The sequence below is a fragment of the Neomonachus schauinslandi genome, chromosome 7 (assembly GCF_002201575.2).
Source record: "Neomonachus schauinslandi chromosome 7, ASM220157v2, whole genome shotgun sequence".
In the NCBI taxonomy this organism is placed as follows: Eukaryota; Metazoa; Chordata; class Mammalia; order Carnivora; family Phocidae; genus Neomonachus; species Neomonachus schauinslandi.
Window position 1 is genome coordinate 91,921,108 of NC_058409.1, and position 27,774 is coordinate 91,948,881.

A 27,774-nucleotide genomic window follows, 5' to 3' on the forward strand; every position below is an offset into this window, starting at 1 on the left:
TCTGCCTCTGCATCAGCTACTTCACTGCAAACGTGAGGCTCAAATGGGACCTTGTCTGAGGGCCCCGGATAACATGCCTGGTGTATAGCAGAGATGTGCTAATGGTGTAAGAGGCATCCTGCCAGGGCTGCTCACCCGCTTCAGGTCTGACTCGGCTGCTGCCTTCTCGTCCGCAAACACTACACTGCTCCTCTTGGCCCTCTTCTTGGACCTCCGCAGCTTGACTTCCGGCAGAGTGCTCCCCATGGAGATCATCTCCACTGGCTCTGCTTTTGGAGTCTTAGGGGTTGCTAATTCCAGATCAAAGCTGAAGGGCACAAGGGGTAGCAGTAGAAACTGCAGTTAGAGCTTCAGGGGAACTGCCTTGCAGGGACTGAGGCTGGCTGAGTTGTCACTACAGGGGCCGGGGGTAGATCAGCTAAGCTGGTAGAGTTTGGGGAGGCACTTGCTTAATTTGCAAACATTCAAAATACAGAGTAAAATGAAATTGAAGGAGGTGAGCCATAAGCAAGAAAGACTGGCGGTGAGGAGAGACACTTGTTAAGATGTGGCCCTGGATTCAAATCCGGCACTGCCACCCTTTACTGAATGCCTTTGGCAAATCACTCAGCCTCCCTGAGCCATTCTTTCCTTCCAGTAAATGCAGGTGTTTGCAGGACCTTGCAGGGCAGCCATGCGATGAGGCCTGAGGGCCCCTTAGCATGGTCTTGCACGCAGAGAGTCCCCGGTTCACGTTCCCACGTCCTCAGGGTAGTGGAGTCAGGCTGGGGGGAGCGGAAGACACCAGGACGGCAGAAGGGGAGAGGCTTTTCGTGGGGTGAGGGAGAAACTTCCTCCCCTGCAGAGGGATGGGGGGGGTGCAGGAGGGGCAGCTCTGCAGTGGGGAGTTGGGGGGCGGCACCCAGATAGAGGAGAGGAGAAGCCAGACTGAGGCAGGCTGGGGGTGGTGGGGGGGAGGTCTGGCTGCAGAGATGGCCAGGCTGGGAGAGTGCCAGCCATGGCTGTCCTGCCAGGGCCTCAGGAAAAGCCACCTTGGGCTTGGGCCTCAAATGACCCCTCTCAGTGGCACTAAGAAGAGCAGTGTCACAGTGTGGCCGTGAGGGTTTTAGTGAGGCACCAGCTAGGGAAAGGCTTGGAGACACAAGGGTACGGAGGTGGTAGACGGGTGGGCTCTGGGGCAGAAGGAGGAGCAGCAAGGCTTTGCTGGGGGCCGGGGGCGGGGCGGCAGGAGTGCAAGGGGCTCCCGGGGCAGGCACTGACCTCTCAGAGGTGGTCTTGCTGGGGGTGCTGCAGTCAGAGTTCATGGAAGCCATGGAGATGATAGACATCTGCCTGTAGGAGCGCAGCATTGACCGTGGGCGGCCCACGCGCCTGTCCTCGAAGTCGGGCTGCAGGTGGGGAGAGCAGGGAGGTTAGCAGCAGGCCCTCGGGCTGGATGGGCCGGCTCCTGTGGTGTCCCCTTCCCGCTGCCTCCTCCACCTGAACAGGGCTCAGCTGCTGCGCAGAGCAGGGTGGCTGCACAATTCCTGGTGGCTGACGCGAGGGCGTTGTTGTTTTAGAAAAGAATTGGGCTGGCCTTTATTCCTTCCTTGTTCCTGGGAGGTGACCTCGTAACCCCTGCGATGTCCCCAGGGACAGGAGTGTCCTCATTCTTCGTGGGGGCCCCTGATACTCATGAGAAGACTCAGGCTGGAGGCCAGGCCGGAGGGACCAACTGTGGGGTTACAGGGTCAGGCTTTGCCCCAGGTGATAGATGCTCTACCTCTAGGGAGGGGAAGGGGCTTGGGACAGATTTCAGTCAGGTGGCCAATGAGTCACCCCCTCATGACTATGTAGTAAAACCCCAGTAAGAACTTCCAACACCCCAGCTAAGGTGAGTTTCCTGGTGGGTAATCGTACATGGATGGGTGGGTGACATGTCCTGAGGGCACATCAGCTGTGTGTTTGGGACCCTCCCAGACCTCACCCTCTGCATCTCTTCATTCGGCTGGTCCTAATTTGTATTCTTTGCCATAAAACTGTCATCGTAAGCATAGTGCTTTCTTGAATTCTGTGGAATTCTGTGAACCCGAAGGGGTAGAAGGAACCCCCAAATTTGTGACCAGTTGGTCAGAAGTGCAGGGGCTTGGGAACCCCAGTGCCTGAAGGGAGGGCAGCCTTATAGAGGAATCTGCCCTTAACCTGTGAGATCTGACCCAATTCTGAACAGTTAACAGAATTGCAGTGCAGTGTCATGTCATGGCTGGAAGACACAACTCGTTTCGTGGAAAAACTTGGGTCAGAAAACAAGAGGCCCGGGTTACCTCTACACTCTTTTAGGAACTCATGACCCCCTCTGGGCCTCAGTTTTCTAATCTATAGAATCAGAGGCTTGAGCCACATGGCCTCTATAGGACCGCACAGCCTTGATGTTTCAGGATTCCACTTCCTGGGGAGGAGGATAAAGATGTCCCTGTGAGCACCAGGCCACTGGCCTCTTTATGTCACAGAGCCTATTAGTGGCCCAAAGCACTTGCTTTGGAGGCCAACAGAGCCAGGTGAAAATTCTGTCCTGTACTCACTTGTTATGTAGCCTTTGGCAAATTACTTAACACTTCTGAACCTCCAAAAGAGATGCGAGGAGTTGAAAATCATTCCTACTTCCCAGGCATGTTGTGAGGACTTAACAAGTCCTAGACACCAAGTGCTGAGATCAGACTGGGCACATACTCGGTGCTTCGGCAGTCCCTAAGTGGGGAGGGCTCACTTTGCACCTGGGGTTTGTCTGGGGGTGACCGTGAGGGACCATGTTTACAGGAAGGTTCCCCTGGATCAGGTCTTCCTCCAGGGCAGGTTCCTTTGCTGGGTCCCTGCCAGCTCGCATCCCCACTGCCCCACTCCCCACACCACACTCCACCAGTCTCACCCCTTCCAGCCACGGGGATCACACATACCATTTCTCTGACACCATACTCCTTCTCCACCTTCACTTTCAGGTTCTTGAAACATTCTTCCATCCGGTCGTGGAAGGGTCGCAGATTCTCTGACACCCTTTTCTCATGGATTTTAATCCCAGCTCCCAGGAAGGGGATCTGGAGAGAAAGGTGGTAGATGATGAGCCACAGGCTGGCTTCCTGGCTGCAGCTTGGGACCTGGCCCGTGAAGGTGGGTGAAGTCACACCGGCCTGCTCAGAACTTGTCGAGGGCACTGGGGCCTCTGAGATCTTCACACAGGGTCAGCAGCCCTGGGAAATGGGGAAGCTGCAGCCCTGGGGTTCACTCTGGAAGGGGAGAAACACCTCTGGCCACCCTTGTCCCCTAGGAGGATCGGACCCCCATTAGAGGCTGTATGTTTGGGAAAATCTTCCCCTAACGAATCTACTGAGGGACAGGGTGTGGGGCTAGGAAGAAGCTCTTGGTGCTCACCTAAAGCCTTGCCCAAGAAGCTCTTGGCAATGCAAAGGGAAAGAATGAATGTCAGAAGCTGGGGGATAGAAGAAAAGAAGGGCTGAAAGGAAAAGGAGGAATGACACCGCCTTGTCTTATAAAATGGGAGGTCTGGTGATACTTCATGTGGCTGCTGAAGAAAGACAGGGAAGTGTTAATACATTAAGGTACTGGCCAATAGGGAATTTTTAAAAGGTGATGTAAAAGGCTTGGGAAGGTGGGGGAGGATGAGGTGACAGATGTGAGGGAGTTAAACTCATTTATCAACAAAGGAGGTCAATGGGATGCTGTCTCAACGGTAGCTAGAAGGAAGAGCAGCCGAGCCATGGTGGTCACTACTAGAAGGAATGCTGAGAGAGTTAGTGATGTGGCCCCAGCGAGACATAACTAGGGGTACAAAGAGGTAGAATATAGATTATTTTGAAGAAAAAATATCAACATTTCCATGATGGTGACATAAGGACACTGCTGCATCCTTCTTTGGGAGATATCCCTGAAAGGACAAGGTGAGTGAGCAACTGAAATCTTATTTGACCTACACCATGTCTAGTGGATGGAGGATGGCAAGAGACCTCCCGGAGCAGAGGAAGGGGTTAATGATACGAAGAGGCCAATCTGCCTCAAGGAACCTATGAGGGACTTAGGGATTGGAGGCAGTAGGTACCCCAGAAAAGTCAGGGTGACTTGAGGAGCTCAACACAGAGGGATAGGTTGAAGTTCTGTGACAGGAGCAGTTAGATCTCCAGGTCCTCATCACTTCACCCTGTGGCCAAGTGTTGTATTTTTCCATTTCCCCAAGAAGAAGGAGCTTACCCTTTAGAACAATTAGAACAAGGAGCTCTGGGCTCGAGGGTACCAGGCACAACGGAGGGCAGGGATGAGGAGCCAGACTGGAAATGGGGGTTGGAGGGGAAGTCTGCACACTGACAGGAAGCCCTTCACTCCCCAAGTCCCAGATTCCAGCAGCATCATTGCCAGGATTACCATTCCTATGTTTGAAAGATGTGTAGCTGGAGAAAGTGAATGGCATTTGTGGATCACTCAGTTACCATATAGTGATGCCATCTAGTTGACAAAGTTATCACCCATGCACATAGAGTTTCACTCAGCTCTTTCGTGCCTCAGTCTTAACTATGAAGATCGCCAGACATTGGAGGAGGCTTTCCAGTATGAAAGACAGAGATTAGAACCAACAGAGAGGAAAGAAAGCAAAAAGGAAGGAAGGAAAAAAGGAAGGAAGGGACAAAGGAAGGGAGGAATAAATGAACTAACTTAGAAAAAACAGGGAGAATAAAGAGGGCCTAAGGAAACATTATTTTTAAAAAGTTTAATTAATATATAGAAACAGAAAAGATCCTCCATCTATGAAACAAGACAAAGATCTTATTTTAAAAAAGAGGAATGATAATAGAAATCCCACATATAAAAACTAATAAGATATCATTAAAGAATGGAGGTACATTCATAGCTTGAGGTTTACATACTAACAAAGACAGGAAGTCAATTATCTAGGCATCCATCTCAAAATTTTAGTAAAAGAACAGCAAATTAAATCCAACAAGAGTAAAAGGAAGGACATAATATAAGGGAGAGTAGGTATGGATGACAAAGGAAACAAACTTACAGCAGAGAGGATTGAGGAAGCCAAAGCTGATTCTTTGGAAAACTGTTTCTTTGTATCCAGCAAGGCTAAAGATGCTTGACCTGGAAATTCTAGTACTAGATACATACTGAGGGAAGTGAGTGCTTATGTTCACCAAAAGACATGAACCAGAACGTGCACTGCAACTTTATTCATACTACACAAAACCTGAGAGCAACCCAAATGTCCACCAACAAGAGAATGGATAAATACATTGTTATGTTATTGTTATGTTGTATATTCATATAATGGATGAAGGAAACAAAAAACATAGATCTCTGATATATGCAACAACCTGGCTCAAAGGCATTGTGTTGAGCAAAAGAAGCCAGACACACAGTAGTAGATACTGTGTAGTAGTACATATGTATAATACCATTTATATGAAATTCAAGAACAGGCAAAACTAACCTATGCTGATTGAAGTTTGGTAGTATCTACCAGAGCTAGATATTCTCATATACTATAACCGACTCCATGCCTAGGTACACACCCATCAGAAATTATGCAAACGTGTGCCCCAAAGACACATATAAAGATGTTCAGAACAGCATTCCTTGTAATAGCCCCAAACTACAATCAACCTAAATCTCCATCAGTTGAAAAAGAAATAAATATGTTTCGGTAGAGTTACACAATCCAGCTGTACAGACTATTATACATCAGTGAAAATGGATGAACGTTAGCTATGTACAACAAGATGAATGAATTTTACAAACATAATGTTGAGCAAATAAGTTAGACCCAAAGGACGCATACTGTGTGGCTTCATTTGTATTATGGTCAAAAATAAGCACAAGTAAACTCCAGTGTTTAGGAGGGAGTGCTTGAGTAGTAAAAACTATTGTAAAAAGGCAAGGAAATGATTACTGTGCAAGCAGGGTAATAGTCAGCCATGGCGAAGACTAGCAATGATACAAGTGAGGCTTACAGACACAAACGGGCTTCTGGGTCCTGGCAGAATTCTACTTCTTCATCCAAGTGGTGGTCATATGGGTGTACATTTTGTGATATCAATGCACTGCATATTTTTGCTATGTGTACTTTTCTGTTTGTAATATCTCACAACGTGTTTAAAAGATGAATATACTGTAGACATCTGTCCACGCTGATAAATATAGAGAAAATCTTTACAAAGAAAAAAAAAATTAAGAAGCAATCAATCTTGAGATCTGTGAAATCTTGAACACAAAAAAGTACTTGGCAAGCTTTGGCTTTTGTTGTGTTGCTAGACTAGGGGCAAGGACATTCCCCTTTGAAATCGAAAGTTCTCAGGCTTTGAGAAAAATCCAAAGTGTATCTGGCTTTGTGAAACTAAGATCCAATTTAGAATTAAGCTCCAAGAGGTCAGGGAGCGGGCCTAATTTTGTCCAGCAGCACTATTTCTGTTGCTGGGCACACAGGAGGATCTCAGTGACTACAAGGTACAAGAATGAGTGGTTAGAAGGGACAAGGAAGAGCTAATTCCCTGTATGTAATATTATAACAAGGCAGCCTTCACCATGGCAGGGCAACATCTTTTGAATGTTAAGTGCCCATAGTTAGGGTGCCTGGACTCTGAGTGGGAGGGACATGGCCCCCTTGGAGGGGGGGTACCAGGTGGGGAGTGGGCTTCTGTAACATGGTGGCTTGTTGGAGGCAGGGTGGGGGGAGAGGAAATGTTACGGAGAAGGTGGCCACCAGGGGCCGCTGTCTGAAGAGGCCAAGCTAATGGCTCTTAGAAGCTGTAACAGCTAATACTTGCTTTCAAAGTCTCCCTTCTTTTTAGTGTCCCTCCATTAGCTTCAAGACTTGGAGAGAATTCTTTTAGAAGGCACAGCCTGGCACTAGCTGTGCTCTGAGGCTGAGGTTCATGCTTTGGCTGTGGTGGACACAACATGGAAGATCCATTACCAGGTGATAAGACCTGCCCGGTGGAGAGGCCCAGGGCAGTGATATGGATTGAGAATTGACACCCAACAACCAAACAAATTTGTGTGAGGTGCTAGCCCTCCCTGGGGCATTCCAGAAATGTCTGAGAAAGGAACCCAATCAAAGCCAGGCCTTCCTGATTGCCGGGCTGGAGGTGGTGAGGGGGAATACCATTATTTGAGTATTTAAAGGGCATGATGACCTCGGGAAGCTGGGGATCTTGGGGATGTTTGGGTTTCACAGGTGGCACAAGGTAAGAAGGGAGAGAAAATTCCAGACACACAAAATCCACTCAGGAAACCGTGTCTATGCAGCACTTGCTGTTTCATTTTTAAAGCCTCGTTTTGCATAAATTGGCAGTGGCAGAGAAGGACCTGAATTAGGAAACCTTATTTTAAGAAAAGAGGCTGCACCCAATGCTTCTCATTCCCTGATTTCCCTAGAGTAACAAAAACTCCCTACCACAATAGCTTGCTTTTCTTTGCATGGTGACTGGCAAGAAGGGAGGGAGGGAGGATAGGCAGCTGTTAACTGCTGTCCCCAGCTCTGTGCCTCCCTCTCTCTCCTGCCCTCTGGAGCCCACCTGGCGTTCTGGCCCCTGAGTGGTCCCTGCAGAGCAGGTTCATGTTCCAGGATGGGGAGTCTTGTCCTTTGGAGGCCTCTGGGTGGGGGGAGGTGGTGGACTGTTTGGCCTCCAGGGAGTAGGGGAGAGGGGGAGAGAGAAATAAAAGGAGAGAGAAGAAGGGAGAGAAAACATAGGAGAGGGAGCCAGAGAAAGGCAGGGAGAAGGAGGGAGAGAAGTGGAGAGAGGAGTAAGATGTGAGGGGCAGAGGGAGGCAAAAGACAGAGGAGGGATAGAAGCAAGGGAGGTCTAAGAGAGAAGGAGAAAGGGACAGAAGCACAGGAAGACAGAGACCGAAAGAGAGCAAGCACGGAGGGAGGAGATGGGGTGCAAGGAGAGAAGAGATAGAGGGGAGACAAAGACAAGTGGGGTGGCAGGAAGGACAGTGCCTTCCAAGTTTTCTGGCTTGGCTCTGGAGGTGCAGAATGCAGGCTCTTTGACCAAAAACCCACTAAATGAAGGCCTCAATTATTTTCCAAACCTGATAATCCATCTGAACATTATATGCAACAAACTGGGTCAGCTTTAGGAGGTGGGGGTGGGGGCCAAAATCTATTATCTGATTGGCGCGTGCCAGGTGGGGGTCCTGGCTTTCATTTCAGTCCCACTGGGAAAAGCCACCTCTTCTGAATTCCACGTGCATTCTTAGCAGCATGCAGAACAGCATCGCTGCTCAGCACCTGTGTGGCGCCCCAGGGGCGCAGTGCCCCAAATCCCAGTTCCAGTGCGAGCCTGCTCACGGGAGATGGGGATTCAGAGGAAGGGCCAAAAGTCAAGGGACGGGAGAAGGGGTTAAACTTGGCCATGCCAGCCAGAGACTAGCTAGCAGAGGGGACGCAGCAGGGAGAGGGCAGGAAGGAGGCAGGGTGACCCCACCCCGGCCCAGCTGTGTGTTACCTGCCACGCAATCAGGTCCTTGAGGCGGCTCAGTTTTTCCTGGTCATCCGGGTGATCTCTTGTGTACTCCTCTGTGAAAAAGGCCTGGGGAGGACAGGCAGGCATTTGGGGTTTCCTATTCATGTGGCCTGGATCCCACAACGGATCTCTCTGTTACTAGAAAAGGACGCTATTGGGGGGGCAGGCTTGAGGTCACATGTATTTGGTTAGGGCAGGGCCCTGTAGGACGGACATTGTTTCCTCTTCCTGAAGGCTCAGATCAGAACCCCCTGGACAAGGGCCACAAACCCCACGGAAGTAGTTCTCAAATTCTCCCAGGAACATAAGCATCAGCATCACCTGGGAACTTGTCAGACATGTAAATTCTTGGGTCCCACCCAACCCACTGAATCAGAACCTCTGGGTGGGGTGGGGGGTGGAAGGAGAAGCCGGCCTGGGATTCTGATGCTCCTTCAAGTTTTGGAGCATTGCCGCAGGGAAAAGCACGCAGGAAGGTCTTTCGGCTGTGGTGCTCCAGCCCTCCTCATCACCTCCCTTACTGTGGGTGCCCCTGGCAGCCCCTAGCTCTTTCTGGACTTATGTCCTCATGTGTATGCACATACATAGGCATATATTATCACCCCTCAAGGCTGAACAAAGGCTTGCTGATGATGACTAATGGGATATCCAAGAGTAGCTAGAAGGACTGCTTGGGAGACTGAAATTACTGTCCCTGAATTATACTACTGCATTGTATTCTTAGTTTTACATCAGTGGAGGACATAGGAAAGATAAATAGGGAAATCATTATGAGATGTATTAGAATGAGGAGTCCATTTTCCCCCTCTGTGCCATTAATGTACAGACTAGGTAAAAACCAAATAAAGCCTTCTTATTCTACTTCAATGCTGGGAAAAGCTATGTCCCTCTACTGAGAAATTGGCATTTTCCCCTAGTGGAAAATGTGACTCATATAACCACTGGCATTTCTCTTTTTGCCGTAGATACCAGGAGGCTCAAAAATAAAATCTGTGGCTAAAATGTGTGGGCATCTCTGGAGAGACCTTATGACCCAGATGCCTAGATTATAACTCCATTTTGGAGTTGGTCTCCTATCCTTTCTATATTTTCACACATTCTGGGTTTCATTTCTTTCCATCTGTAGAGGTCATTTCGAGCATCTGTGGAAGAGATGGGTTCACACAGGTGGCGTGTACTTGGATGTGTGGCTCCTGCACTTCTGTCATCTGGCCCCAATCCAGAGCCTTTCCCTGAGGGAGGTGCACGGATGTGCCCAGGGGAATAGGGGATCCTTGTGGCCCCTGCTCCTTCCTGCTACGGCAGAATGTGGCATTGAGGGTGGAAAGGAGATGAGAGACGGGCTGTAGAAACTCTGGAAGGTGTCTGAGGTCCCACCAAGCTGAAGTGTCCCTTTGGGGGACACACAGCCACAGTAAGATAGTGACATGCAGCTACATCTCTGCCCCCAGGCCCTCCTGTCACCGCTCTGTGACCACAGGGGGGGGGGGGGCGCAGCTGGAGGGTGGAAGCCCTCACCTTCTCGTATTTGGCGAACCCTCCCATGACAGCAGGGTCCACGATCCCGTTCAGGAGCATGGAGAGTGGGTTAATGGGGAGGCTCTCGTCACTCTGGTACTGGTTGATCATCATCAGGATCTTCTCATTGGCTGTGGACATAGTTTCAATGGCATTCTCCAGAGGGCTAATTGTGGTCTGTTGAAAACGAGATCACCAGGAAGAAAGGGCCTTAGCACGTTGCTTTAAAAACAGATATAATTATTGGTATTGATTTCATTTGGGGTTGGAATTCAAATGAGGCAATGCTCCCCAAGGGGCTGTAACAGGCTCTTGTTATAATCAGTGAGTTCTAGGGGCTGTCTTCCATCTGGGGAGAGACAGGCTAACTTTCTGCTTAGTGAGAAAGGCATTTCCCTGGGGAGGAAGAGGTGGGGGAGGGGGAGTCTCAGGCCCTTGCTGGGATTTCAGAGGCCCGGTATGCTCCAGGGAGGGTTTTCTCTTCTTATCACCTGGGCGAAACACGCTCCAATTCAGCCCTTCCGGTTGTGCACCTACTGTGTGTGAGCTACTAGGTGTGTGGGCAGCCGGTGATCTGGTCACTCCGCCTGGCTCATAGTAGGTCCTAAGGTTGGTTGGTGTATAAAGGTCGCTGCTCCAAGGCAGGCTCGATTTAGTTGAGAAGATCAAACGAAACCCCTTTCTAACACCTCTTAGAAAGCAATATAAACGGAGTGCCATCGAATGGGAACTGGCAAAACAGCGTGGTTTTCAAAAGATGGGATCTGGAATTCAAAACTGAGCCAGGGGGTCTGCACACTTTTTCTGTAAAAGGGCCAGACGGTAAGTACTTTTTAGGCTCTGAGGCAAGGACACAGCCTGCTATTGTAGAGAGAAAGCCGCCACAGGCCGCATGTAAACGAACGAACGAGCCCCATTGTTGGTTGTTACAAGAGAACTATTTACCAAAATAGGTGCAAGTGGGGTCTGGCCCCCAAGCCATAGTTTGCGGACCCTTGAACTAAACAAAATAAAACTAAGTGTAAATCTCAGCTCTGCCATTTTTTCTAGCTGTGTGACCTTGAGCACATTTTCTAACCCTTCTGAGCCTGGGTTGACTCTGGTAAAATGAGGACAGAGGATAAAAAACCTGCTTCAGAGAGTAGCTGGTAGCCACTGTTATTAATTCTTGTTGGTGTTAGGACAGAGGCCAGCAGTTGTCCTTAAGAAGGGAAGTCTTGCCAGCAAGGCCAGGTAGAGCCTGGATGGAAGCGTCGAGTAACGGGAGAAGACTTCTTGGCAGAAGGGACCCTACACTGGATCATCTGTGACATGATGGTCATATAGTGCCTGCCTCACTGGGTATGTAGCAAAGGTTTTTTGAGATAATACAGCACTTGACTCATAGGAGAGTTCTTTAACAGTTGGCACCTGCTAATTGTTATAACCACTGTGTATGAGGACAGACGGCCTCTATAGCCATGCTCTTGGTCATCTTTCTAAACCATTTCCGTGGATCTGTGAGATCCTAGCCTCCACACCCCCTTGTTTCTGGACCTTTTTGAGGAAGGCTGCTCTCTGCCGCCATACGAAGGCCCCAGGAGTAGACTCCACCTCTGTTTCCTTCTCCCCCTGCCACATTCACACAAACACATTCAAACATGCACACACATGCGCTTGCACACATGAGCTTGCACACACACGTGCATCCGTACAAGGAGGGAAATGAATTCCCGGGGGTGGCTGCTCAGGCTGGTGGGGGCTGAAGTCCATATGCCACAAGCTACAACCCACGGTCTCATTTCCATCAAGCACACAGACCAGCCCCGCAGGGACTTTACAAAGCCAAGGTCTAGACTGAGTTCTAAGGAAAATCTGTCACCACCCCTGGATTTCAACAATAGCCTGGCATATCTGAAACACGCAGGATTTAAAGTGAATTTTTAAAAATGGGAAGTCCTATTGATTGGCTTTTTTCCCTCATTTCTGAAGCTATTTTTGAATCTCTAAGTCTTTAACCTCATTATAGCCATCAGGAACAGAGAATGAGAATGAAAATTCTTTTGGTTTCTCACCTACGCTGAGTTTATAGCTCTCAGCAGAGTTATGGGGGTTATGTATTTGGTGGGAGGCCTGGATGTCAGGGGCTGATAACAGGAATAAAAGCAATGATCATGATAATGGGGCCGGCTCCATTTACTGATCGCCTCCCAGCTGTCAGCCCACGCTGGGCTTACACCACACCCAGGTACTCTCCTTTTGTTCCCTGGACAACAGGGGTCGCTTGCCCCAGGGCAGATGGCCGCAGAGCTGGGAGGGAATGGGGGGAGGGGCTCCTGATTCAAAAGGCAAGCTCCTCTCACCACAGAAGGCCCACTCTGCTACCAAACTTGGCTTATTATTGGTTGTTAGGACTTAGTCAAGTCCTCGGATCTCTGGCCCCTTTTCTGAGTCTTGGTTTCCTTATCAGCAGTATAGGTTTGTAATGCTTGCCCAAATTGCTGTGAGGGGAAACTAAATTATCAGGAAGCAAATACTCTGGAATAGTTTTAAGGGGGAGAAACATCAGCCAAAAGATGAAGTGATGGTAATCCCTTCAAAGGCATTTCCCTCATATCACCCTCCTAAATCCTCTTACGAATCCCATGAGCTGCACAAGACAGGCTAAGTTATTATTACAATTTGCTCCTACCACTGATGACTTGAACAGTTCAAGTCCCATTCTGGGCTTCAGTGACTTCATAAGCCAATAACAGCACTGGAGAAGAACCAGGCATGCGTTTGCACACTGCAGACCTGTAGGCCAAACTGGGCCTGGAGAGGCCTCTCATTTAGCCCAGACACGTGTTCTCATGTTTTAGATTTAATTCAACAGGAGGGAGCTTGCCACAGCTACGCCACGCCCTGCTGTCTTAATGGGATTATTTCACATATTTGCAATATCTTCCTGGGTTCGGAAGGTTTTTGAATTTGTAGCTCTTGGGCTAAATGACCTCTACAGTGCCTTTCAGCTCGGAAATTCCATAGTTTTTCAATCTCTATCTTACAGGTAATGAAAACTAAGGCTCAGAGATATACAGTGTCCAACATACATAGCTTGTTAATGCCCCAGCTGAAAGGGGTCTCCAAGCTCCTTGTAAAGACTGCATGTTCCCAGGGCCACGAACAAGGAAAGAACCCTCAATTCACAGAACCAACACTGGAATTCTATTGGAAAACACTGCTCTGTACAAACAGTACTGTAGTCAAGACAATTCGTGCAAGAAATAACTGACAACAAGATACCAATTCATATAAGACAAAAACAGATTTTTGAAAATGAACTCACTCAGCAGGCATGAAACTTTGATGTCTGAGACATCCTGAAGTTCTTGGTAACTCAACTGAGGGAGGCTATTACAGGTAAGTTCACTCCAATTAACTTTCGGGACATTTTCCAAACCCCTTCTCTCAGAAGGCATCCGGATAAATGAAGCAAAACAAAAAGGTTGGCTCTTTCCTAACTTCATAATCCTGAGTTCACAAAACAAGATAACCAGCTCAGATATTAAGGGTTTCTGCATATTAACTGAGTGATTGAGTGATGGCTTTATTTAACAAATAATCTTGAGCACCAGTTATGTACCCGAGATTAATTTTCGCACTCAGAGATAGGGTCGGGAACAAAATAGCCAAAAATCTCTCTTCCTGGAGCTTATATTCTAGTAGAGATTATATTATGTTATCATGTTTAAAATTCTATGGGGGGCACCTGGGTGGCTCACTTGGTTAAGCGTCTGCCTTCGGCTCAGGTCATGATTCCAGAGTCCCAGGATCAAGCCCCGCATCAGGCTCTCTGCTCAGCGGGGAGTCTGCTTCTCCCTCTCCTTCTCCCACTCCCCCTGCTCATTGTCTCTCTCTCTCTCTCTCTCTCTCTCAAATAAATAAATAAAATCTTAAAAAAAAAAAAAAAGCGACCCATAGGCAAATTATGTAGTCTATTAGGGGGTGATGGGTGCTTTGAGGAGAAACACCATAGAGGGGTTGGCAGGTGGTGGGGGAGGACAGGGAGTACAGCGGGAACTCCCTCAGTCTTCCCACAGCCTAGCTGGAGCAGAATACCACCAGAGGATAAGACACAGCCAGGGCCAATGGGTGGAGGCTGCATATTAGCAAAAAGTTTCTGATTCCTCACCTCAAAAATGGGATTGGTGAGAGTATATATGTCTCAGGGTTTTGTAAGGATTAGATGGGATAATGCTGTAAAGCCCTTGATACTGTGCCTGGGACACCTGTCAAAGCTTATCATGTACCAATGTGTCCCATGAGTAAAGAGCATGAATAGTTTTTTCTTTCCAGGGTGCCACTGATGTCGGGATGGGCTGGGGACATGTTTAGGACGGAGAGAGTGAATCTGGTCCAGATGTCTGATATAGGAGGTGAAAATCAAATCCCACTTCTTCCACTAAAGCTTAAATAACCCACAAACTCACATGGTACATCAGTTCTCTCATCTGTGAAATGGGAGAATAAGAATATCTACTTTGCAGTCCTGTGGAGGGGTTTAGGTGAGATAATGCATATGAACAGTTTAGCACATGCTTGATAAAAGTTTGCTGATGTCATCATCATTATGATATTTTCCCTAAGGTCTAGGCCAAGCCTGTGAAAAGGAGATTGGAGGGCCATCAAGCTGCTGGGGGACAGTAAGGGCTAGAGTGGGATGGTCTCAAGCTGATAATACAGCAGCTGGACAAGGTCAGCCAGACCATGTCCCTTCTTTGCTCATGGCTCCAGGTCAGTCAGTGGAAAAGCTAAAGTCCTTATGGTGGCCTACGAGGTCCTGCAGGATCTGGTATCAGGTTCCGACTACTCACCCTCACTTGCCGTGAATCAGACACAAGCACGTTCCGTCCCCAGGGCCTGTGCACTTGTTGGTCCCGCTGCTAGAATGTCCTTCTCTGTGATATCTGCGTGGACTACTCCCTTCAAATGCCAAACTCCCTCCCAGGCCTTCATTTTGGCAGGGAGGCATTCTCTGACCACCCTATTTAATATAGCAGCACTCCACCACCACTTTTCTTTTATTTTTCCCCATTCTGGTTATCACCATGACATTATTATACTTACTTCGACTTTTCAGTATGTCTTCCCCACTAGAATGTAAGTGCCACTGAAAAATCCCTAGGTGCTTGACATGTGTTGGGTACTCATTAAATATTTATTAAATGAATAAATGAATGACACCCTGAATATGTCCCCATGTTTCAAGTTTCCTCATAATCACCCTGGCCTTCCCTTTGCATCCTGGGAGCTGCAAGATCCTTAGCTGTTTAAGGACCTGGAGGCCCTGAAGTGTGTTGAGAAGCAAAAGACATGCTATCTCCCCAAGGGGAGTTCAAACAATTGCAGTCTAGCCAGAGCTTTGCCTCTGTGTGATTTCCTCTCTCTGAGCCTCAGTTTATCCAACTATAAAATGGGTTCACAGTGGGATTCTACAGCGGAGCCCCAAGGTGCTGCTGAGATAGGAGGAGATGAGGATATGACTGAGTGCATGGTGTTCTAGGCCCTGCCTCCCTGCTGCACCCAGCCACAGAAGCTTCCATTCATCAGCTTTATTACAAGATTCTTGTGTAGGTTTCATTTGCCAGGGGGAAAAACTTGTCTGATGCTTAAGAGAGAAATCTGAAAGCAGGTGATCTGGATGGTACCACAGGTCCCTTCTTGCATTGGAATTCTAGGCTTTGAACAAAAGCTTGTCCCCTTCTTATAGTTTAAAGGGGCTCCTGAGACTGGCTATGCCCGGAAGGCCTGGAGACTCACCTGGGACATGTGAACCACCTCAAACCAGCGCAGGATCCCTGGAAGCTTGTATGCAGTTATGAAGGAGGTTCTCTCGATCCACATCGACTGTCCCATAAGCAGGGGGTGGTAAGGACAGGAAAGCAACACACTTGATGAAAACTGGCCATCAGAGAAGTTTGGCAAGAACCCAGCCAGGCCCCCAAACCTCTCATCTACTCAGAGTCCAGATAAACGTTGCAAGACTCAGAAACATACTCCCACCTTATCCTTAAGAATTCTTTCCCAATGTGAAGTTAAAGTTTTCCCTGGATTTAGGCCCAGTAAGTCTTAATCTGGGTCTCTGAATCGTCAGGATTTTTAAGCAATATTGAATGCATCTACCTGCATTGTCTGGGGGGAGGGTTCACAGTGTTACATTCGTAAAGGGCCAGTGACTTCCAAAATATGAAGAATCACAGTCTAAGGCAAGGAGCAGAGAGAAACTTAGAGCCACCTCCTCATGCCAGCCTTGGGAACAGAAGACAGATCCTAGCTGGGAAGCACACAGGGGATCCTGGGGACTGAAATCCCTGTGGCTTCTTATTACTATTTTTTTGGAAGGTTTGACTTCATCAACACCCCTGCTTAGCCTGAGGGTTCCTACATTCCGGAAATGTCTGAAATGCCCTGTGGTTGAAAAGGCCTGGTCTGTATCTTGAAAGTGGAGAGGCTCAAGAAATGAAAACAAACCCAGTGGAAAAGACTGGAGAATGGGTGTCATCATATTAATAGATGTTAGTTTTACTTCTTTCTGCTTTGGAACAAATGCCCTCCCATTCTGACACTGGCAGGTGCCTGCTCTGGTTGGTAAAGGCAGCCCTGGGGGAATGATCAAGGCTGCTGAAGGGGAGGGGAGATACTCACGGCAAACTCATTCTCAGGGTCGACGGTCCCTTTGCGCACAGGCCGCGAATAGTGGAACTTCTGCACATAGTTGGATTTATAAAAGCTGCAAGACAGGAAGAGGCAGAAGCTCCTGGTAACATGCCAGGCTGCTGATACAGAACCTGAACTGACCTTGTGCTGTCCAAGGAGGCTCATTACAGTAAACTTCAGGTCTGGCAGAACCCTTGTTGTAGCATTTAAAATCAGGTGCTCCTGGCAAAGTGATTTAGAAGCTAGACTAGCTGGATTAGTCTTATGTCCTATGAGAACATGGTACCCAAGGAGTTGGAGTTTTAGCATTAATGCACACCTGTGACCTCAATGAAGGATCTAGATATGCCTAAGATATGCCTCATGTCCCAGGAGTATCTTCTGCGGATTTCCTTAGGTATCCCAAGCACCCCCCAAATCACTCTTCCTGAATCTCTAGGGAGATTCTCACACTGGGGCCAGCAGGGCACGGTGCCAGCTGTATAGTTGTTATTCTTTGCCCACAGCATTGGACTGAAGGGTGAGGGGAGGCTCAGACCCGAGTTGAGCTAGACCAGCTCTGCTTCCTGCCCTGGTGTGAGGCTGCTGGGGTGGACTGCCTTGCCCTGAGTGGACAGGCCCTTCTTCTCACAAAGACCTCCTGCTTCCCAACGTCCTCCCAGGTGCTATAGTGGGTACCTGGGTCTGATGAGGGTAACCTGGGCAGCTCGGAGGGGTGCCCCACAGAACCCCTGCCTCATGGCCTCATCACTGACCTTGTGATCTGGTTCTGAACAGATGGAGACCCACCTTCCGTCTGCTTTCTCTAATGCCCCTATAGCCAGAGCACATCCCCTGTTCATTGCGCAACCTCAACAAATGCTGACAAGATGTCTCTTTGGAAGAACGTGCTCAGGATGAGCACTGTCCCTCTGTCCCCACCCTGCCTGTCGCCTGCCCAGCCCACAGTCTGGCTATGGATTCCTTGGAACCTCTCTGTCATCTCCAGCTCGGTGCACATCATTGCTGCTTCCTGAGGATTTGCTGTGCCTCGTTCCTCCCATCTCTGGCTTCAGCCTTTTCAGGGGCAGAGCCCAGATGGCTAATGGGGGGCAGGTGATTCTTTTCCCAAGAGGAAAAGGGATAAAAGGCTGGCTGACCCAGAAAAAGAACTGGAAGGGCTCCAGGGCCTGTCCTGCCACTAGCTCAGCTTGGCGGTCCCATGGGATTTTCTTCCCCATCCCTCCTTCCAATGAACTGTGGGTCTTACTTTATTATCTGGTCAGGCACTGGCTTATTCTTGAACCTTGGGTGTTCATCCAAGACCGGCTGGACAGTGAAACACTGGATGTCTGGGATTCCTGCTGTTAAGGGCTCACACCATGTTGTCGGCTGTGGGAACAGTTCCAAATATAGCAGGTCCCAGGTGAGACCTGCCTGGACAGCCCTTCTGAGGCCAAGTTTTACTGAATGACTGACCTCAGGTTGCTGGCTGCCAGCTAGGTCCTAATGAGAAGTTAGTAGTCACCCTGGTCCTTAACAGAACTGCCTGTCACTTGCAACCTTATCCCAGGGCTCAGGCCCTGCTAAGAGTTGGTTAGTGGTCCTTAATCATCATCATCATCATCATCATCATCATCATCATTTCTATATTAACAGTAATACCATCTAATGAATTTATAGTTCTCAATCAATTACAGAGCACATCTCCCCATGGTCTCCTTTCATCTCGCCAATTCCACTGAGCAGTGTTATTAATGTAAGTCGTCCCCCTTTCATAGATGAGGACATCAAGGTCAAAGAAGCCAGACTAATTGTTGAAGGTCACACAGCTTGTGAGAACAGAACAGAGGTTTGTATTTGGGTCTGTTAACCCCCTGCTCGGGGTTCCTTGACTCCAGACTCCAGTGTGGTCCTTTGCCCAGCAGCATCACATCACCTGGAGGCTTGTTAGAGATGGTGAGTCCCAAGCCCTACCTCAGACCTACTGAATCAGTGTCTGTAGTTTAAGATCTTCAGGTGATACATATGCATCCTTAAGTTTGAGAAGCACAGCTTTAGAGCATGCAAAGAGATATCATTTTGCATTCCAACTCTGAAAGCTTGAAAGTAACTGCCTGTGGCAGGATTGTAAGGCCGTGTCCAGGATCAGTGGGAAACAGTTCTATGATTGATTAGTGATGCCTGCCACAGGCACAGGCAATGGGAGCGTTATCTGCCTATTCTAGACCTTTATTCATTTTAAGCTGATAACATGGCCATCCAAATAAACAAAACCAGTCATCACTGGTCTTATTCCCTGGTTCCTCCTTCCCTTCCTCTGCCTTCCATCTCTTTTACTCATCTCTCTTCTTCAGGTGTCCAAGTACTCTCATCCCTTCATTCTACCCAATGACCACCATAACTCCAAAAACTCTCTCCTGAACCTGCAATTTCTGCCAACTAAGGAATCACAAACTCCTCTTATTGGCATTCAAAGTTACTCTAATATGACCCCAACCCATGTCCCACCATTATCTCTGGCTACCCCAAAGATTCTTCTATGCCCTTTGCTTGAAATATTTTCTCATATCATCCCCTCTCCCTGTGAGCCCTTGAGGCAAATGTCATATATGACAGGCTCCGTGAGCATTCAATTTACCCCCAGTCAGGTGTCCTTTCCTTCCTTTGACTCTCCACGGCATTTTGCCTGTACTTAGGACTCTTATCTCTCTAGCTCCCTGTCTTCTTCTCCTCCCAAGCCCTCCCACCACACTGGGAGCTTTCTGATGGTAGATTCTTTCACACAGAAGAAATGGCTAAAATATAATTCCAAGTTCAATTGTTCCCCTCTGATAAACTTAGTCCATACTAATATGCTGGGGATTTAATTGTTTTACCTCTGGAGAATATTTCCACATTAAATGAGAGTCCCTCAGAGAGAAAGAGAGGGAGGGAGAGAGAGAGAGAGAGAGAGAACACAATGCCAAACCTCACTGGAAGGATTTCTGTAATATTCAGGAAAACCATTCTCTTTCTCAAGCCATACAGCCAACAGCCTTCTCCGAAAGGGAAACCACTTTGGTTTCCATGCTAATCCATTTATGTATTATCCATGGCTGTTTTCCCACTACAACCACAGAGTTGAGTAGTTATGACATAGAGACCACACAGCCCACAAAGACTAAAATATTTCCCATCTGGTCCTTTACAGAGAAATTTGCTAACCCTTGTTTTAGAGAAGGTTTTAGGTCATATTTACTGATCTTAGCAATTGGCCTCGGTCCAAGAGGAGAATCCAAACCTGCCCTGGGGAAGCTAGTGACACTAGAGCCCTCAAATCATGTCCAGGAGGATGCATGGTTAGACTGTCTCAGCACATGTTGAATCTATGCATGGAACTGTGACCCCAAGTTCTGGGCAGGGGGAAGGTGGGAGATAGGAGACACTCAACTAAGAGACCTTTGCTTCAGATGTCTTCCCCCACTTGATACTTAAATGAAAAGACATGAGATGTGTCACCCTTCCAAGCTGCTTGTCAGCTCCACTAGAGAAGGTAAGAGAACAGAGCATTAAGAATTCAGATTTGGGCAATAAGCAGACCTGAGTTCAAATCCTAGCTCTATCAGTTCCCAGGACCTTGTGTAAGCTGCTTACATTTTTTGAGCCTTGGTTTTCTTATTTGCAAAATACAGAGAGTAATAATCCCCAACTCATAGGATTACTATAAGGCTAAAATGAAACAATGCATGAAAAATGCCTGGTGCATGGTGAACAGTTAATAAAGAACATTCTCTTCATGAATCTTGATGAAAGTGATGGCATTATAGAAAGAATACAGACTTTGAGATAGATCTTAGAGTTCAGATCTTCCCTCCATCACTAACTAGGTTTGTGATCCTAGGAAAACTACTTTACCTCTCTGCCCTACACATTCCTTCCCTATGACATATGACAAAAATAATACCCATCTTATAGAGTTTTATGGGGTTAAAGAAATAATGTTTACAAAACACTCAATCTCATGCATGGCATGAAGAGGACATTTAGCAAATGTCAGCCCTTTTTCCTTTTCCACCTGATTCCTGGCACTGAATCAGGCCCACATATGATGAGATGGCCCCATAACCCATGCTCTCCATCTGCCCCAAGCTACAAGACCACAGCTATTCAAAGCCAGGAGTCTACTTAAGAAGGGCCTTAGTACTAATCTCCTGTCTCGTCTGTAACCCAAATCACATTTGTAACCAGTCAGCCCCAGGACTAGTTGCATTTCCTCTCGCAAACACCATGGTAGAGCAGGCATGAAGGGCAGGTGAGCATAATGAAAAGGTTACAGATGAATATTTATCACCCAAGGGAAAAATATTTGGATTAAGGTTCGGCAGACTTAGCAGCCCAGCCATGCAACCTGTCAACCCCATTTTAAAGGCTGTAACTTAATTTGTGCTACAGGGTGCAGTGTGGGAGCCAGGGTGGGTGAGTACATCTCCACTCAGCTGTCTGCCTGCTCCTCGGGTTTCTATGCTCTCTGCCCCCAGGAGTCCTGCCTCCTGCCCAGTGTCAGCTCCTGGCCCTACAAACACCACCACTGATCCAACCTCACTGGCATCATCTCGTGTCTCCTGTGCCCTTCTTTGCGGACTCCAATGAGCTGGCTTCCTCCCTGTGTCCTTCCCTCCTTCTAGTCTCTATTTGTCTATCTCTCTTTTCTTTCTCTCTTATTTCCCTTGTCTTTCTATTAATCAACAAGGAGTTTCTCAGTGTCAGCTTTGTGCACCGAGGCAGGTGGTGTGTGTTGGGGGGGTGGTTATTGTGGTGAACAAGGCAGTGCAGGCCTCTGCCCTCCCAAAGCTTACAGTCTAGCTTACGTGGACCTTTAAAAAGCACGAAAGATAGAAGATTGGGATCAACTCTCTAAAGAAAACAAACAGGGTTTGAGACACGAGGCTCATGAAGAGCTCAGAAAAGGCAACTTTAGATAAGTGACCAGGAGAGTCTCTTCCAGGAGGTGACACCAGGTTCAATCTGATGGGTGAAAAAAGAGCTATAGGGGAAGGGCATGACACACAGAGGGAACAGAAGATGCACAGGCCCAGGGGGAACCAGGTAGGTATGTTTAGGCAACAGAAATGAGGCCACTGTGGCCAGAGGGGCATGAGAGAGGGAAGGAATCATGGGGAGGGGGGCAATGACATTGGAGAGGCAGGCAGGGGTCAGTTGGTGGACAGCCCACTGGCCTCGCGTAGGAGTTTTAATCTTATTGTAAGAGCAACGTGGCACTATTTCAGTTCTTGGAACCTGCTGTGCTCTTTCCCACTCAAGGCCCGGGCACATGATGGTCCTTACCTCTGTCTGGGCCATTCTCTTTGCCTCCCACTGACCTCTGGCGGGTTGCTAACCGTAAACATTACCTTCCTCAAGGAAGCCTTCTCTGCCCTCCCGATCACAGTGTCCTGCATGGCTTCCTCTTGGCATTAATCCCATTTTTATAAACATATTTAATGGTGCAATTAGTTTGGTGTCTCTTTTACTTGCTAGACTGTAAGCTCCCTGAAGGTAGGACCATTTTGTGAGTGTGATCTTCAGCACCCTGCGCAATGATCAGCACAGAGTCAGGGCTTGATAGTATTCATTATGAGAATGAATGAATGAGTGCATTGATCAGTGAATGCAGTGTTCAGTTTCCCGAGATGGATTCTTTGGATCCCACACTGGACACTAAAATTGGCACCACTGCAATGATTCTGGCAGCAACTCTAAGCTCTAAGGTGGGGCTCTGTGGGCTGAAGTCCCAGCAGAGCTGCCTCTGCCTGGCCCCTGGTTGGGCCATTCTCCAAGGATACACTGGCCTGGGGCATTCTTCACATCGTCTCCAGGGGCAGAGGTTGTATTCATCTTCTCTGCATTGGGGAACTGGCTCATCAGCTGCATCTGGAAATCTTCTCTCCGCTCATACTCCTTCCCTCGGTAGATGAATACTTTGTTCTGCAGAAAAATGACACCCAACAGAGATCTCAGGGCCCAGGCTTGGAGAACATGATGTAAGCAAAGCTGGGAGGCTTGTGACATGAGCACAGAGCTATGGTGACCTCCTATAGATGTCTCTCCTTTCTGCTTCCCCACCACAGCAAGGAGAAACTCAGCTCACTGACCTCGCTGGCCACATCACTTCTTTAAAAAGATTGATTCTAAAAGGAGGGGGGGATCATGGATGTGGAGAACTTCTTCAGACTGCCCTGACAGCTTTCAGAATTACTCCTCACTTGGCTTTCAATGTGTCACACCTGCTCTTCTGTTTACATGACCATAACACGTCCCTCCTGCCTTTCATGGGTCCTGTGGGCTGGGCCTGCAGCATGGAAAGTCTCAGCATTCGGGTCCTTCATCACATGGCTCCTGGCTCTAGATCCATAGAAACACACTCTTTATCCTTCTCTGACCGTGTTAGCCTCCTCTAAATCAGTAGTTTTCAAACAGGGGGTGATTTTGCCTCCTAAGGGATACTGGCAATGTCTGGAAATATTTTTGGTTGTCACAGCTTGGGGGAGGGAGAGCTACTGGAACCCAGTGGGTAGAGGCTCAGGATGCTACTAAATGTCCTTCAATGCAGACGACAGCCCCCATAACGAAGAATAACCTGGTCTAAAATGTCACTAGAGCTGAGGTTGAGAAACCCTGTTCTAGAATGTTTTGTACCATCCGTGCCACATCTAATGGCCCAGAAGTTCCGCAGTCCAAATCCACAACTGTCACCTCTGCACATCAGTGTTTTCAAATCTGGGGGATTATCAGATGGGCCTCGGAGACTTCTAGAAGTTCAGCTCCCCAGGCCTTGCTCCAGACCTGCTGAAATGGGATCTATGGTAGTAGGATCCAGAAACATGTATTTTTAACAAGCTCCTCAGGGGGTTCTGATGAACAATCAGGTTTGGGAAGTCCCCTCTGTTCCACTGAGGAAAGCCTTACTATCTACCTCTTCTGCAGGCTATGGTGTTCACTCCTATGAGCTCACTCTGACTTCCACACTGACTGGTTACAGCGAGAGACTTATCTCTTCGACTGCATTGTAAATCAAGTAAGGTTAGAGATCAGATTTGCTGTTTCTTTTCTACCTCCCTGACCTCAGAACTGAACCATAGCCTCACTGGAAGGAGTCCTATAGGAAGGAAGCCTATAACTGCCCTAGTCCAACTCTCTACATGATCAGTGAATATTCCACAAAAACTCTGGTTCAGAAAGTATGCTCCAGAGACCCCTGAGGGTCTCTAGGACACTTTCAGGACCTCATAAGACCAGGGAACACTCTTCAAAATAATGGACAGCTGGTATTTGCCTTTTTTACTCTCATTCTCTCAGATGTACAGTAGAATTTTCCAGAGCCTGCATGATGTGTATTGTCATGACAGACTGAATGCAGAAGCAGGTATAAGAACCTAGCTATCCTCTCTCAATCTAAACATTAAAGAGATCTGCAGAAATATGAAACAATCTCACTGTTGGCATATATTTTTATGGGAAAATATGGGAAAACACACAATATTTTTCATAAAGATACAAGTTATGCTAACACATGAGAGGTTAATTATTATTTTTAAATACAAAGATAAGTATTTTAAAGTTGTCTTCGTTTTAATTTTGAGTACGGTAGATGTAGACAGAACTTATAAATACAAAAGTTCATGGAAGACCTCAATAATTTTTCAGAGAGAAAAGAGATTCCTGAGCCCAAAGGGTCTGAGAACTGGTGCCCTGCAATGCCTGCTGGATAGCTGAGGTCCTCTGGCTCTCCTTGAACACCTCACTCAGGGATGGGGAGCTACCACCTTGCGGGGCAGCTCTGGTTGCTGCATATCTAGAGAAACATGGGGTGGCTGAGGGTGGTGATGATGGAGGGGACTGGGCGTGTGCTGGGAGGAGGGCAGCACTCAGGAGGAGAGCAGAGAGTCTGGGTATAAGTGGATCCTCGAAGCACAAAGTGACAGCTGAGAAGCCCCAGGCCCCTGGCCTGGGGTCTCCGTCACCAGCACACTCACCCGCAGAAAGGAGGGAAATCCCTGGCCGTAGTATCCAACGGCAAAGTAGTCTGGCTTGGGCCTGAGGATTTTCATGATGTTTTCATAGAATTTTGCTTGCTGGATCTGGAGGGAGAAAACTCAGAGCTTGTAACCACATAGATGTGTATCGAGGGCACATTCCACTCAGAGAGGCCACACTTGAGACATGATCATTATACCATGACGCCCAGTGCACATGTTTGCATATCTGTGGCTATGTCTATCATCATCACAGCAGTAGCTGTGTTTACCCTGTACCAGGTCCCATGTTGATCACTCCACCTGTACTAGCTCACTTACTTGCATCATCCTCGTAACAAGTATCGTATCTCTGTTTTGCGGAGAAAGAAATGGTGTCTCATAGTGTAACTAGTAAGTATGGAGCTGAATCCAGCCAGCAGTGCAGAGCCCCCATCGCCACACTGCTCCCTCCTCCATGCACACGAGGCATGTATTTATGAGAGATAAATGTGCGTGGACACAAGCCTGTGCAGCACAAGCCTCAGAGCATGGATGTGCATGTACATCAGCAGGTGCATGAATCTGTACTGTGTGTGCATGTGTGCATGCACACAAGTGTACCATGTGTGTTCATGTGCGTATACATGTGTGCACACGCACACGCGTGTCACATGTGCACACAAACACATGTACCATGTGTGCGTGCACACATGCGCACCACGTGTGCGTGTGCACCAGATGTATTGCACGTGTGGGCACGCATGTGTGTCACGTGTGCGCATGTGTGCACCATGTGTGTATATGTGTACTCTGTGTGCATACATGTGTACCATGTGTGAGTACATGTGCACCGTGTGCGTGTTGTGCATACATGTGTGCACATGTGTGTGTTGTGTGTGTGTTGTGCATACATGTGTATAGGATATGTGTGTGTACCTGTGCATACAAACGTGTATGGGATGTATGTGTGCGCGTGTGTGTGCATGAATGTGCACTCTGTGTGCGTGTGTGTGTGAGCAAGCACATGAATGCACATGTTTAGAAGGCGTGTGTGTCTACATGTCTGCAAACATCTATGTGGATGTATGTGTGGGGTAGATATCAGTGTCTCTTGGTGTGACGACATGTGTGTGTTTGCATCATATCTTACACACAGTACAAACAGCTAAGAGCTCAGTTGTTTTTAACAAGAACATGGTTCTCAATACCCATTCCCCTCCCCGCCCAAGAAGCAATAAACCATCTCTCCACATTCTGACTCTCATTTTAGAGTTTCCTGGACACAGCTGGACTGGCCTGTCAAAATAGGCTAAGATGGGCGCCGGGGCCTGGCTCTGAGGTGACCAGGAAATATGTGGGAGGTGTACAAGTGGTAGGAGCAGCCAAAATGTTCTGCGCTTTCCCTGCAGAGGCCACTTCCTCTCCAAGCCCTGGCATCTGCAGCCTGAGCAGGCTAGGCTGGCTTCCCCCACTTTCCACTTACCCCCACCAAATCACCAGCACCAAGGAGCTAATGGGGAATGGCCAGATGGGGAACATTTTAATGTGATTTATCTGTTAATCAGAAAGCACAAATTTGTGCTTTTATTTAATTGGCTTAGTGATTTGTGGGGATGTTACTGCAAATGTAGCACAGTGTTTATTGGGTATGCAACAGCGTACTTACCACTCCATCCGGGAAACTGTTGCTGATGAGTTTTCCCAGAATACCTCCCTCTGGGAATACTCCCAACTGGAAGGAAGGCTTTCAGCAGCCTTCCTCAGCTCAGGCCCTACTTCCAGGCTTTTCTGCTGTCTTGACCCCACCTGGCCTACCACTTCCTCTCCCCAGCCTCTCTGGGGAGCCCGAGGCCCTGGGCACCCAGACTTACCAGGTTCTGGCTCAGGAGCTCATAATCGAAGATCTCCATCTCATACTGTTCCGCCAGTTCCTTGCACAGACTGATAGCCTCTTCCCACATCTATAGGAAGGTCATGGACACAAAGGTTAGGAGACACCTCCGGGCTTGTAGAACCCTTGCTGAGGAAGGGACTTGAGGCAGCTTGCCTCCTGGGACTGCACTGCAAGCCTCACTCAGACCCAGGCCCAGCCCCACGCACAGGGAGCCAGGTACTTCCCAGAGAGCATGACCCTTCCTCTGCCCCTCATTCTGGTTTTGTGACAAATAATGGAGCAGCCAGAGATGAAGCTAAATGCTTTATTTGCATGCCCTCTGTGTCTTCACAACTGCTCTGGGAGGTGACTGGTAACATTCGAGTTTCCCAGGTGAGAAATGGAAGTTCAGACAGCAGAAACACTGTCCCAGGTCACATGCCCAACCAAGAGCTGGGCTAGAATGCCCACCTGGGTGTGACCTGAGGATTGTCAACTATAGATCTAATGTTGTACAGCAGGTCTCTAGAACTTATTCATCTTGTTATAACTGAAATTTTATACCTGTCACTTCTTTTTTTTTTTTTTAAAGATTTTATTTATTTATTTGAGAGAGAGAGAATGAGAGAGAGAGAACACATGAGAGGGGATAGGGTCAGAGGACGAAGCAGACTCCCTGCCGAGCAGGGAGCCCAATGCGGGACTCGATCCAGGGACTCCAGGATCATGACCTGAGCCGAAGGCAGTCGCTTAACCAACTGAGCCACCCAGGCGCCCTATACCTGTCACTTCTTAATGGGGTTATTTGGAGTGTATGAGTGGGGAGGAGGCTGCAGAGAGGTGGAGATGGAGCTGGTACTAGAGTATAAAAAGAGTGATTAGAACTTTTTGTAAAGGGCACCTGGATGGCTCCGTTGGTTAAGCGTCTGACTATTGATTTCAGCTCAGGTCATGATCTCAGGGTCGTGAGATTGAGACCCATGTTGAGTTCCACACTGGGCATGAAGCCTGGTTAAAATTCTCTCTCTTCCTCTCCATCTGCCCCCCACTCCCCTCTTAAAAAAAAGAACTTTTTGGGGTGCCTGGGTGGCTCAGTCCATTAAGTGGCTACCTTTAGCTCAGGTCATGATCCCAGGGTCCTGGGATCAAGCCCCACATCGGGCTCCTTGCTGAGCGGGGAGCCTGCTTCTTCCCTGCCTGTCATTCCTCCTGC

General features: G+C 48.1%; 1 protein-coding gene across 1 annotated transcript in view; it reads right to left on the reverse strand.

Moving 5' to 3' along the window:
* Positions 1 to 27,774, reverse strand: part of DOCK2 (dedicator of cytokinesis 2) — a 412,121-nt gene that overhangs the window by 3,745 nt on the left and 380,602 nt on the right. The window contains exons 39-49 of the mRNA XM_021698161.2: positions 26,560 to 26,649; positions 24,707 to 24,811; positions 22,517 to 22,658; positions 17,962 to 18,043; positions 16,701 to 16,785; positions 15,816 to 15,902; positions 10,035 to 10,211; positions 8,499 to 8,582; positions 2,934 to 3,071; positions 1,261 to 1,388; positions 136 to 307 (exon numbers count right to left, since the gene is read on the reverse strand). Coding sequence (XP_021553836.1) covers positions 136 to 307; positions 1,261 to 1,388; positions 2,934 to 3,071; positions 8,499 to 8,582; positions 10,035 to 10,211; positions 15,816 to 15,902; positions 16,701 to 16,785; positions 17,962 to 18,043; positions 22,517 to 22,658; positions 24,707 to 24,811; positions 26,560 to 26,649 — 1,290 coding nt within the window. The remainder of the gene's footprint in view (positions 1 to 135; positions 308 to 1,260; positions 1,389 to 2,933; positions 3,072 to 8,498; positions 8,583 to 10,034; positions 10,212 to 15,815; positions 15,903 to 16,700; positions 16,786 to 17,961; positions 18,044 to 22,516; positions 22,659 to 24,706; positions 24,812 to 26,559; positions 26,650 to 27,774) is intronic.